At 25.1% G+C, this 14,694-nt stretch overlaps 1 protein-coding gene across 1 annotated transcript; it reads left to right on the top strand.

Annotated features, from left to right (window-relative positions):
- Positions 1-2,083: 2,083 nt before the first annotated feature.
- On the top strand, positions 2,084-7,031 carry LOC145835651 (uncharacterized). The gene is made up of 7 exons (XM_082943331.1): positions 2,084-2,173; positions 2,328-2,477; positions 2,820-2,929; positions 4,216-4,315; positions 4,632-4,759; positions 5,014-5,170; positions 6,469-7,031. Exons 1-7 carry the CDS (start codon positions 2,101-2,103, stop codon positions 6,786-6,788), a joined length of 1,038 nt encoding a protein of 345 aa, XP_082799457.1. The 5' UTR covers positions 2,084-2,100; the 3' UTR covers positions 6,789-7,031.
- Positions 7,032-14,694: the final 7,663 nt, after the last annotated feature.

Below are 14,694 nucleotides of genomic sequence, written 5' to 3'. Positions count from 1 at the left end.
ATTTTTTAATATTTATTAATTCAATATATTTGTATTCTAATTAATTAAATATAAACGAAAAAATAGTCCTGTAGTACTATACATTATTTTTGTAGAGAATTTATCAAATTCAAATTTAAAATGAACTGATATATACATTTTTAAACTTATATAACATTCTTAACTATTATTGTACTTAGATTGTTTATACATATTTATTAAGTTAACTAGTTGAGATATTCATACTGTGATAGAAATGCTTTCAAGTTTTGATAAACCTGGGTAAAATTAACAAGTTATACGTTATATATAGGTTTTAATTGTTTCATAGAGTATCTAGTAATTTTATTAGTTGAGAAAACTTTCTTAATTTTGTTTAAAACTTAATAATATTCTAAATATTTTTATTGTTTATTTAAAAAAAAAATTCTAATTTTTGTTTATTAATTTTTATTGTTAGTATATTTATTATTTAAGATCAAACATAAATGTTTAGTTATTTTTACTAAGTTATAGCAATTCTGCAGTAACAATACCTATTTTTACTTGTTTACTTTGGTTAAAGTTAATAATTTAAAACTAGTGTCTTAGAATTATTTTTGGACAAGTTTAATCTTTATTTTAATGATAATTTTACATGAGTTTTCGAAAAGTGCTTAAATTAAAAAAAAATATTGGTTATACCTTTGTTACAAAGTTTTTGAGTTCAACTATCACCCGACAAATGCTGTAAGTTGAACGAACAATTAAAATATCATGTAAAAAGCTGTTTAAATGAAGCTGCAGTTTTATGAAAGAAATTTGTACATTTAACAACCTTCTTATCCATCATGTTAATCTTTAATTATTATTTTACTTTCTCAATTAAAATTTTCTTAGTCAAAATAATTATACTTTCCCCACATCGTTTTTTATTTTATTTATATTTTTAAACTGATTTAAAGTAACATTGTTTTTTCGCCTTTTTCAATCAAAATATAAATAAACACTTAGCTAGAACTAGTTTATTCGGAGAACCTTTTCACACATTATTTTTGTTTGCTATATAATGATAAATAACATTTTAAGCAAGACTTTAGACTCTAAAATTGGATAAGTCGCGTTTAGTTTTGTTTTTTTACAATTAGTTCTATTCTTATTACTAAAAACAATTCAGCTTATTTCTTTAATAAACAAAACTACTTGTAAATGACCTAAGCATCTTTTACTGAAGAAGTTTTTGAAATAAGTCTGCTTCTACTATTTTTTACTTTAAGTGATATGAAAAAATGTTCAAATTTTTTTCAAGTTATTAAAGACGTTGAGTCAGCATCATTGAATCGAAACTATTACAAGAATTAAATAAATTCTTATTAATAAACTAATATAAACATTAAAAGTTTTATTAGTTTATTGTTTTTATCCTCTTTTTTTATACAAAATACAAACTTGTAAACACTCTGTAAATGAGAATTTTTCGAATAAATAATAATAATTGTTTTTTTATTTATTTTTTCTTGAACTTAATATGTAAACCATATTAACAAAATTTCAATGATAAACCCAAAGCTACCTTTTACTTTCAAACTTAAAATCGAGTAGCTAATGTTTTAATAATCTGATCACAATCGTGTTAACGTAAGCGCTCTATTAACAGTGTACAAGGATTGAGCGCTTTTCGAAGTAAATAAAAACCTCAAATAAAAACACTACTTTAAAATAAGCGAACGGATAATTCAAAAAAACTCTGAAACCCATTTTTATTTCAGCCCAAGGTAACCGGATTTGTCGGTTTCTATGGCGATAATCTGCTGGCAGATGTCAATGGGTAATCCGCCCCGTTTTTAGGGTGAGCGAGGGATTAGCGCCTCATCTCCTCGCAGGGGGATTAACGAGAGAAATGAGATGAAGGTGGATTAGAGATTAGTGCTTTTTCTTTGTGTTTTTAGTTTGAAGCTCGCACACAGTTTTTCGCACTTAAAACTATTACTCGTTGAAACGGTAGCCGTTTTAGTTTTGAGTCTGTTGGTTAAAGTTTTTGTTTGTCCGAAGTTAAAAAACTTTTGTTTAGCAGTTTTTTATTTTAATCTATTATTGGTTTTTAATATTTTATTTACATTTTCAGGTTTGTTGTAAATAATTATGGGTACTCACGTGTTAAAAGTGAACTATTTGAACCAACTGCTGGAAAAATTCAACACGCAAAGAACTAATAGTTTGTTTTTTAATAAATACTTGTTAAGACTTTTTTTAATTTGAAATGTTGTGTTATTTGACAAAGTTTTTAACAACCTCTAACATCGTATAAGTGTTTTTAACAAAAGTTTGTTTAATTTTAAAGTTAAAGTATAAAAAAGCATTTTTTACAGGTCTTTTCTGCGATGTCAACTTAATAGTCGATGGAATATTGTTCAAACTGCACAGATCTGTATTAGCAGCAAATAGCGATTATTTTTGGAAAATGTTCAGTTCAATTAAAAATGAAAATACCTTTGTGTTGCCCGGAGTACCTTTAGTAGGTTAGTCAATTCTGTCTACTAACAAAATAGTTTTTCTTTGAATATTTAACTAATTTTTTATTTCTTATTATGATTTTAGTTTTGATCTGATTAAAAAAAATCGTTTTAACTATCGTGATGATTTTTTTTTATTTTCAAAGGTTTGAATTAAAGAGAAGCAGTTATGGCTTATAAACTGTTTCATTGCTAACAAGCAAAGTCAAACTTATCACAATTAAACTATTTTGTGTTTAACTTTCTTTATTTTGTAATCTTAAATCACACAAACCGTCAAAGCGATAATCTAGTATACTTAAATTTTCATACTGTATTCTGTATGTACTTAAACCAGACAGTTTGCAGGGTTCGAAACGCTGATAGACTACATGTACACGGCAACATGGGCCCTCAACAAATCAAACATCAACGACGTATACACTGCTTCAATCATTCTGCGGTTCAAACACATGAAGGTAAGTGTCTGGGCGCTAAAATAACTTCGACATCAAAGCTGTATTTTTTTTATTCAAAAGTTTTTGTTGCAAACGGGTATTAAAGTTTAAGACCGAATTAAGTGTATTAAATTAGATTTTGTTGATTTAATAGGATTAAAGATTTTTTTTCTAGCTTTTTATAGCTTGGCGATTTAATAACCAAACTGGTTTTTTGATCTTAGAATAGAAAAAAATATTTCAGCTGAAAATATCCTTTTACAATGGTAAACAAGGACTACAAATATTTTTAATCACGTTGTTATTACGCTTATCTTTTCTTAGCATCAATTTAATTTGCATAAGCCTTTGACAGGCCGCTTAATTAATGGTTTTAAATTGAGATTAAACCATCAAAGCAATAATTATCTCTAATTAAACGATCAATCAAAAAATTGGAGAATAAATTTAAACACATATTGTAAAAAAATAAATTTAACAACATTGTGGCTTGTTCGATCGTGTTAAACTTAAGTTGTTGGGCTTAGCACTGCAATTAACTTGCATTAAATTTAAAATGCGCTTATGACGACATAATCCGATTACAACAATCGTGTAGGCTAACTTCTGCCAAGTGTTAAATATTAAAGGAACTTTTTCGAATTTAAAAGCTTTTTTAAAAGGCGATTCTTTTATTCCAACAAATTGGTTTTATTTTGGATTGTAGTTCTCTAGCTGCGTAATTTTGTCGACTTAAAGTTTTTTTTGACCTCTAAATAATTTATGTTTTGTTTTTATTTTAATTTGAGTATTTTTAAAGACACTTTTAAATTATAAATTTAAATCAAACGTGAACAGTATTTAAAAAATCCACTACTTTTACGTTCTTCGAAAAGTATTGTAAATCTATAATTTTCATTTGTCTGTAAATTCCTGTGGTAGTAAACATGTTAGAAAATTAAACAGTTTAAAAAAATATCTTGATGATTTGATCTACTTAAAATTATTTTGAATATTTAAAATGATTTTCTTATGCAGTTGAAAACTAAAAGTGGTTTTTTTTAACATATGACCTGTAAAATTTGAAACTATCTTCAATAGTTTTATATAATAATAATTAAACTAAACCAAAAAATTTATTTAAAGTAATTTAAAAACAAGCACAATTTTAGAGCATTACATCGTAAAAACCTTTTACCTTATAATGTTTAATTAGTTTATTTTCTAATTAAATGCGTAAACTTATGTAATTTATATATTTAAATCTAAACATTTTAAATGATCTACAAAAAAAATTATCAAATTAAAATATTTTGTTATTAATACAGGCAGCTTGCGAGAAAGTTTACAAAGAATTAAAAATAAACAAAAATACTAAAACAAATAAAACTTCTGCATCAAGAAAAATAAGTAGATCAAAACAAACAGGTAAGAAACTTTGTTGTAATGTATTTTGAAGTGTTTCCAAATTAAAACACAATAAGTTTAATATTTTTTTTATTTTAGATTTTTTTTATAAATTTCACTTAAAAGTCTGTTGAAGTAATAGTTTTGTTTTTGAATGATTAAAAATATAAAGACTTTTAAAAAAAATTATTGTATAAAATTAATTCTAAACTAACAACTAATTTAAGTCACAAACCTTTGAAATCAAAAGCATTAGCAAAAGTTTAGTAAAAATAATAAAGTTTTTTGTTTAATATTTATTGTGTTAAGGAAGTATTTTCACTTTTGCTTTCTACAGATGTAGACAAAATTAAATCTCTTTTATCATTAAAAAAAGTAAAAAATGAGCCAGCCCAAAACAACTTGAATAAAAATTTAGAAGAAACCTTTAGAATGTGCAAAACATCATTAATCGACACTAAAAAGGTATGTCATTAATCTGAGATTATTACTATTAAATCATTAAACTTTAGACAAAACCTCGTGGTTAAATTTTTATTAGTCAACATTAGTATTAATAATTTCGATTATGATTTTGTTTAAACGTTAAAACTGATTAATTAGGTATATACTAAAAAATCGTTTAGAGATTCTAAAAGTTTTAGTTCAACTTTGAGCATATACACTTTTTACTGCATCAAAATTTATAAAATTAATATTTTCAAGCATAACTAATTTAGCACACGAGCAGCAGTTCTTCAACGAGCAGCTCGAATTTCAAAGAATACATTTCTTCGGAGGAAGAAAGCAATAAGAGAAAGTTATCTGTTGACAGAGATCAAGACAAGATAGATGAGAAAAGATTAAAGCTCAGCAAAGAAGACCCTGTTGATCAATGTGAGTTGAAAAGTATCTAAAAGAAAACTTTGATAAATATTTAAACAAATTATATGTTATGCAGTTTTTATAAATATGCTCATAAACTTAATTGTTTTTATACTATGAAAATCAATTTATGTTTGATTTTTAAGTCCTGTAAAATTCTGACATTCATTTTTAAGAATTCAGTTAGGTTTAAACATATATGCCATAAGCATATTTTTATCAAAGTAAGTGTCTAATGTGTGTAAATACTATTGTTTATGCTGAAATACAAAACCTAGTAGAAAAAAGCATTAAGTTTAAATTTATAACTTCGTTACCAAATTAATTCTTTTTAATTACCCTACACCATTATTATGTTATCATACTTAACTGTACATACATGTGTACAATTAATCTCAAACATAGCTTAATTTAGTTTATACGCCATATACACTGTGTACAACAGTAACCGGATAAAAAGATATCTACATGAAAGAGTAATTAAGGGCCGAAAGCGCTTTTAATATTCCACCAGTAATCTGCTTACAACATGTCTGTTAAGCTTCAGTTTGTTCTGATCTTTGTTCTAACAGCGGATTATAAGGGAACGAATGCGCAAGTAAAAATAATAATACTCAGAAACATTTTGTAGAATTTGAAATTTGCGTTTGCATAAAATTCGATATTGGGTTTTGAAAAATCTTTACAATAGTTGTAATAGGCGTGTGAAAATTAAACTATAGTTTTTAATGTTAAAACTTTTATTAGTTGGCGCAAAAAAGGTTATAGAAATTTGTTTCTTTTTTAAACTTTGTTTTTTATAATCAAACCACTTTTTAATCTTAAGTAAAACATTTGAAATAACTGATTATAATATACTACTTTATAGAAAATGACAGACACATTTATAAGGTTAAAAGTGTTTTATATATTTAAAACTCTAAGATAAGTACGTATAAGTAAGTTAAAGACAGTAAAGAAAATAATTGTGAACCACCTACAAAATATTTAACACTTATTATTTAAAACTATGTCAAAATGTTCGTATTTAAAATTGCGTTTGTTGTTTTGAACTTGGTTTAAACTTAATGACAAAATATAAAACATTCAATTAAAAGATAAAAGTGTTTTGTTAGTGCAGGCAAAGGTCTCTTTATATGGTACGCGAGCCAATTCAGAGAATATAACCTTTTATTTAAAAATACAAGTGTTTTTCGTATACAAAAGAGATAATCCCACGGATAATCTCCTTCAAATACATTAAAAACGACTTAACTTGCGCGCTAAAATTAATCTCCATCACATTTACTGATGTTCTGTTTGTTTTACAGCCGAAGCCCCTTCAAGCCGAGCAGAAGCTAATCCTCATAATCCCAACCGAGTGCTAGACTTGTCTTTGCAGAAAAACGAAGAAGGGAGCCGATCCAGCTCGCCAGAAAGAAGTAAAAGTACTTCAAAAGACGATTGCGACAAAGGAAAAAGTCCGGAGAAAAAAACGATGACAAAGACGATGGAAAGCCTGGCGGCCCAACTGAGCCTGACCCTATTCAACCGGGGTTTTTTGAACAAACAGAAAAAAATAGCAAGCAGCGATTTGAAGCAGATTAGCAGAAGGAAACTGGACAAAATGAGAAAAATTAGTACCGGTTAAACTTTAATTAATTTTAATTATTGAATATACGTATTTATTGCAATTCACGAGTCAAACTTGCTGAATTCTTTTTAATTAACTCGCTTTTAAAGGTTTGGTATTGTTAAGAATTGCTGATCGGATTAATGTGTCAAATCATTGTAATGCTTATAACCGATTGACCGGATTAATTTTGTATTTCAATGCTACAATCTAGATCAAAGCTTTGACTAAAATGTGAAAATATTATATAGACTTTGGTAAACACGAGTAATCTATTTTGACTTGATTTTAAATATTTTCTTGCATCGAAAACTTATCAAATATATTAAATTTACGGTCTAATGTCACATTTTTATTATAAACTTTTAGATTATTGTTTTTAGTATTCGTATATTATTAAAAATAAAAGAAATATAATTTATTTTCAAATATTGGGAAATGTTTTAAATTTAAACTTAAAAAACAATTACATTACTTTAATAATGATTTAGTTTTATACCAGTTTATAAAAGTTTATGATATTGTAGTTTATAATATTCTTAATTTAAATACGACAAATAAAAACTATGTACGAAATCTTGAGTATTTATTGATTATATGTATTTATATGTAAGTATTTATCTTTGAACTTATTCAAGCCACAAAACTATTTTATATCTACATTGTACTATTTCCTTCTACCTTTAGAATTTATATAGTACATGTAATTAACTTTTTATTTCGAATATGTAAAGACCTATGAAAACATTGATCATGCTTTTATTAAACTGTGTTTATTTCAAAAAGCTAGTTTAAGGTAATGAATCTTACTCTTGCTTACTTATTGTTTAGCATTTTGCGTTAGACATTTCTTGGTAGCAAATACAACAGTAAACAGTTCAATCAGCTAAAATCATCTTTTAAAATTTTTCACAGTTCTTAAAAAAGAACTAAAGAGCAACAAAAACTGTCTGCTAAACCAAAACAACAACCTACACTAACAGAAATGTTTTCAATTAGAATGTTCTTTATTTTCATTAATATCCCTTTTTTTATTGCTACTTTACATTTATACTTAATCATGGTGTATGTAAACGTTAATAGCACTGTTCATTATTTTGTTTACCTAAATTTTATGATTTTTTAGGAAGTTTTTATTTCTATGTTTTAATCATAGGGTATGTAAACGTTAATTGCCCTTTTTAACATTTTCGTTTATCTAAACTTTGTATATTTTTACTTTTATTTTTTATTCCTATAGTTCAATTATGGGGTATGCAAAGTTTAACTGAACCGTTCGTTATTTTCATTAAAATTAAATTGTAAAATATTTGTTTTTAATAATGGACTTGATATAAAACAATTTGTCAGTTCATAACTTACTTTGTGGTTCATTTAGTTTTTTTTTTTAATTTAGTTCAGTAAAATAATTATGGATGTAATACTTTGCTCTTTTACTTTAAAAACATGCCCTTTTAACAAAGTGTTTTTTAACTAAAGATAGCGTACCATACCAGCAAAGTTGCTTTAATAATTTGTTAATTTCTTTGTAAAGTTATTAATCATTATAATTTTTTTTAAGTTTAGAAAAACGATAAGCTTATAATTCAGTTTAAGAAGATGATTTAAATAAAGTACTTAAATATTTCATCATAATTTTAACTATTTTATCAATGACTAACTTTAAAACTGTACAAAAATACTACAGAATATTTGTACATATTTAATTTTAAGAAAACTTTTGGATGAAAGTTACATTAATATACTAAAACACAAAATTAAGTTATGATTATATATATCGAATAATAAATATAAGACAACTAAAAAAAGTGCAGAATTTAAAGTTTATTAAAGACATTTAAATTTCTACAAAATATTTGTTGATGAATTCTTAAAAGTTGTTCGAACAAAATGTTTCAAGTAAATACATACAATACTTTAAATTAAACCTTGATACCATTTCTTATACTGTGCTAAGAAAATTAAAATATAAATAAATGTCTTTTTTGAGTAACCTTAAGGTTTATCAAAAATCATTTGATAATCAAGCCTTTAACCATTTGTACAAAAATAATTTTGTGAAAAATAAGCAACAGTAGTTTAGAGAAATTGTAACTTAATATTTAAATAAATTTTATTGTAGTTGTAAAATAATAACATTTAACTGTTTAATATTTTCAAGCATTATTACTATTTTGTTACATGTTTACTTTATAAAAATAATAGTTATTTATACACACGGTATCGTTTTTTATAATTTTTGAATAAAATTATTAAGTATTTTAACTGAAATCACAAAATTTGTGCATTCCATAAGATAGAATAGAAGTTGAATGTTCAAATATTAAAAAATACTAACATAATATTCTAGTGAAAAAAAAATTTGTAAGACTAAAGTATAAGTTAGCAAACTTTTGTCTTTATGTTGTTGTGAAAAAAATGTTTGTTTTTAAGAAACAAAAAGTATTCTTCCTCCTAAAAACCGTCTTAGCTAAAAGTGCATCAATAGGAAAAGAGTGTACATAGAGATACAAGTCTATATGAAAAGTTGGATTTTAAACAGTTTTATAGTAAGCTAATTTTTTTAAACGATCTGATTAACGGACAAAGACTACTTGTGGTAAATCTGACCAACCGACTTTAAAATCCATCGGCTTTTATTGTAAAACAACTTTATTCAGTTTAAAGTATGTTCTAGTGATAATAAAATAGTGCCGTTATGTTGTATTTTGATACTAGTTTTGAAGATAAGATATTGTATAAAATCTAAACAAACTAAATTTTAAAATAAAACAGACATTTTAAAAGAAGCATTAATCTAATTTTTAGAATCTAATCAAATTAAACTACCAATTTAGACATATAGATAAAATAATAAACAAATTTTCGATTTTAAACTGCAGATTTATTAAAAAATCTAATAAACCCATCTTTACAAACCTGTTTTTTTTATAATCATAGCTTCTTCAACTATACCAACTGCAGCTAATGTTTCCGTTTCAGAATCAATATTATTTACAGACCTGGAAATAAAATCGCAATTGCGTTGATGTCTAAGTCTAAAAAGTTAGTACTTTTAATTACAATTACAAAACAATTTTAAGTGAGGTACAAAGCTAGTTTAGCAACATTAATGAATTTAAAATAACTTGCGATTTGGTAACTATTTTGAACTTTGATTATTTTCTCTATTATTTTGAAGTTCTTAAACTTTTTATTATTCCGGTTTTAATTTAACATAAAATTGCTGACTTTTAAGAATGTGATGAAGTTGCTTTGATTGAATAATTTTTGCTAAAACATTGTATATGTTAACGTTTACTGTAGTGTACAGCTTACACAAGTTTTGATAATATTATTATACATAGAATATTTTTAACTATTGGAAATCGATAATTTATAATTTAAGCAAAATCTATCATAAGTGCGTGCCAAGTGTTTCTAGATCTACTGGATCAATTATCTGGGTCCAGCTGGATATTCATAGGGTATCTTGAAAAAAATAGGTCTCATACATATCAAAAAATGAAATAAAAATTAAGTTAAACTGTACGGGAAAATTTGAATTTTTTTTTAGATCTATGACGAATTAATTTCAAAATAAATCTGGATTCTTATTTCAAAATAAGATCTGGACTCGGTAGATTACTAGTTAACAGGTAATCAGTAAAACTATTTTTTATTTACTAAAAATATTAACAATACGCATTAAATAACTAAATATAGTTTTCAAGTTATTAAGTTATTTTTTAGTATCATGTTTTGAACTATATACGTTTTGAATAATTAGGCAATTACATTGTAAAGTCCTAAAGATCCCATTTGGGTGAAACAACGTTGCCTTTGTGTAAACAAAACTAATGTTTTTGTTTTGAGTTATATATATTTTAGTAAAAATAATAATGTAACCTATTTTAGGCTTAAATTGTATACACTATAGTGTAAACACTATAGTGCAATTCTAACTATTTTAAAACAACTTTTTAAGACTGAAAAGTTATGGTGGATATTATTACCAATGATTATAGTATTAATATCAACGAAATATTATCGAAGTCTTTTTTCGATGTGCCTATGGGAAGCTTCCATGGTGCAGAGATTTGTGACCTTGTCGGACTATATATCCTCAGTAAACTGGGAAATGTTTTCAGTAACTGTGGTTTGTATAGAGACGATGGGTTAGGTCTCATAGATCTAGCAAAGCCTGTCGTATACGACAGAACAAGGAAATAAGTGTTTAAGGTAATGTCAGATATAGGTTTCAAAATTACTTTAGATCTGGGTAATCAAGTGACTGATTTTTTAGATGTCACCTTAAACCTATCTGATGGTACTTTTCGCCCTTACCGAAAACCAAACTGTTTAATTAATTTTATCAATTCAAATTCCGACCACCCCCGACATATAAAGAAATCTATCCCAATAATGACCCAGAAACGCTTAAGCTCATTATCATCCAGTGAAGAAATATTTAATGAAATAAAAGTTCCATATGAAAATGTATTAAAAAAAAGTGGTTTTAAATGTAACTTAACATACATGATAACAAACTATAATACTAATAATAGTAATAATAATGATATTTCTAACGGTAATAACGATAATAAACATAAATATGACAATAATAAAAGTAATAACAGCATCATTAACAATATTAATAACGATAATGATAATAGTTTTAAAAGTAACAGTAATAATGATTATAACATTAATAATATTGTAAATAATTTTGATAGTAACAGTAACATTAATAACAATAATTGTAGTAATGATAATAACAATAACAATAATAATGATATTAATAATAACAGTATCACTAGTGAAAATTATATTAAAACGCAAAAAAGTAATAAGTCTCGTAATAGCCGTGTGTTGTGGTATAACCCACCATACTGTTCTAGTATTAACGTAAACTTGGGTAAAGAATTTTTGAAATTAGTAGATAAACATTTCCCAAATAATCATTGTTACCGTAAAATATTTAATAGAAAAACTTTAAAAATTTCTTATAGTTGTATGAATAATGTTAAGTCAATAATACAATCACATAATAATTTTGTTTTATCTAAATATAATGAGTTGACAGCACAAATTAATAATAACAATAAACCTAATACTATTAAAAATAATAGCAACTATTCAGATAACACAAACGTAATTAATATTAGTTTAGACATAAAGGATAATAATTGTAAAAATAACAAGGTTAATATAAACAATAATGATAACATTAATCTAATTATGAAAAACAACTATAATAGGCCTATAACTAGAAGTATCAGTAAAAACCTAACTAAAAATATAAACTCAATTGTACATAAGGAATCATGTTCTAATAATAATAGTAATAATAATAATTATAATAATAATAATTATAATATTAATAATAATAATATTAATAATAATGATAATTATAATAATGATGATAATAATAATAATAAAAATAATAATAATAATAATAATAATAATAATAATAATAATAATAATAATAAAAATAATAATAATAATAATAATAATAATAATAATAATAACAATAATAATAATAATAATAATAATAATAATAATAATAATAATAATAATAATAATAATAATAATGATAATAATAATAATAATAATAATAATAATAATAATAATAATAATAATAATAATAAGTATACAAATAATGATAGTGGTAATAAGAGTAATAGTAGTAACCATATTAATAATAACAATGGTAATAGTATTAATAATAACGGCATAACCAATAATAGTAATAATAATAGTAATATTAATAAATATGATAACAATAATAATTATGATAATAATAATAATAATAATAATAATAACTGTAGTAACCAGAAAAATACCAATATCTGTAATACTTATAACGATGAAGTAATTAAATGTGGTTTTAAATTCAAGAACAATGTAGGTAAAAATTGTAACTTTCGTAAGTCGAATAAAATAAACTGTCCGTTACATGGTAACTGCTTAATTAAAAATGTTGTGTATAAGGTGCGTGTTAAATGTAAACTTAGTGAAGATAAAAACATAAACAATAATAATGTTAATGATAATAATAAGGATAAGGTGTATATTGGTTCGACAGGAGGTCACTTTAAAGATAGGTACACCGTGCATAAGTATACTTTTAAGCATGTAAATAAAAAGAATAGTACAAGATTGTCAGATTTCGTTTGGCAGTATTTTGATAGGTATGGAACCAAACCAGAAATGGAATGGAGCATCCTCCACCACGCCAACAATAACATCAGTAGCGCTAGCAAGATCTGCCAAATATGCAACCTTGAACGAATGGCAATTTTAGCAGAAGATAGTAAACAATGACTAAATAAAAGACGTGATATTTCAAACAACTGTGTACACAACCGACGGTTCTTCTTCAAATAACACTTTGGCGCCTTCTCACCTTTCATACTTTTCATTCACCTTCCACATACACACACACATTCACTTAACATATATTAATATAATTATATATCCTAAGTAACATATAGTTTTATTCATTTATTATTTATATCTATTTCACACAAGTCACTTTCTATTCTCTGAAATTTCATATATTCACTTTACCCTCCGACTATAATTCTTCACACCTTTATATGTTAAGTTCCAAGTTTAATTGGAAGCCTGTATTCAAATCACAGATAAACCGTGCTTTTTTACCTACTACGCCCAAGAGAGCTAGTAGGTTTTTTACTGCAGGTTTATACTTAGCATATGACTACCTTGTTGTTTTACATTTTAACTTTCACATATAACACAATTTACTTATTAAATATATAAAATATCTGTAAGGGATATTTAAATTAAACAGCCGACTCCTACTTTACCAATTAATTATTTTATTAATTATAAAATACAATATATATTTAATTCAGGTCACTATGATTTTATGTATGTCGCTGTAAATTAATTATCGGTCAGTACATTGTAAGCCTAGTAATAATTATTTTTTTTGTGCTTTGTTTTTCCTTAAAGTTTAATTTTTTTCCTTAAAGTTTAATTTTTTCACTCTTTGATTTTTACATTTGAACCGAGTCTGCTTCCTAGTTCTATATAACTTTGATTCAATCATTACTAACATTCAATATATAATGTACATGTTGCACCGAGTTTCTGTGACTTTTATTGCCTTCAGCGCCGTTGAGTTTTGTTGAATTTTGTTGGTTTACTGGCTGATGGTTGATGTTTTATTTTTTGTTCAGAATGGATTACATAAAAACAAAATTAATGTTCTTGCAGTACAAATTGAATAGTTTAGGTGGCCTCATTTACATTGTGACGTAATTATTAGTTGTAAAAATGTATTTTTTTCGTTAGTTAACAACCGTGGATTTTGATTTAGTTGTCTTTCCTATTAACGTAAGTTGTTTGTTTATATTATATTTTGTTGTGTAATTTAGCTTACTTATTTATTTTAGACTTAATAATTACAGATATCATATAATTTTATAACAGTCGGATTTAATGTTGGGTGTTTCACCTGTTAATAACTATTATCTGTAGAATATATCTTATTTTAATGAAAACATATATACACCTACTTTATTCTATGCTTCTATTCTCTCATTACAGTAATTATTTTTTTACAGAACCCAGTTGAAGTGTGTTGATTCGTTGACACACAGAAACATATGTTGGTAGAATAAAGGAAGATTACTGTATAATTTGTTTTTATTTATCAACGAAATATTAATTTTTTTAGAAATTTAGCCAAATTGTTAAAATTATTTATATAAACATGTGAGCACTTGAGTTGAGATTACCGAAAACTTTATAGCGCAAAGATACGCAATTGCTCTAGTTTTCGAAAGTTTTATTTAGGAATGCTAACAAAAACTGAAATTGCTTTTTAACCACCTAGTCCTAGACCAAATTTCGAGCTCCGATTTCTTTGTTAATATCAATAATTATACTAGTTATTGCAAAAAATTTATGTTGT

This window comes from Thalia democratica, chromosome 5 (assembly GCF_965202585.1).
Source record: "Thalia democratica chromosome 5, ktThaDemo2.hap1.1, whole genome shotgun sequence".
Lineage (NCBI taxonomy): Eukaryota > Metazoa > Chordata > Thaliacea > Salpida > Salpidae > Thalia > Thalia democratica.
The sequence above is the reverse complement of the archived record's forward strand: the minus strand, read 5'-3'. Positions and strand labels throughout refer to the sequence as shown.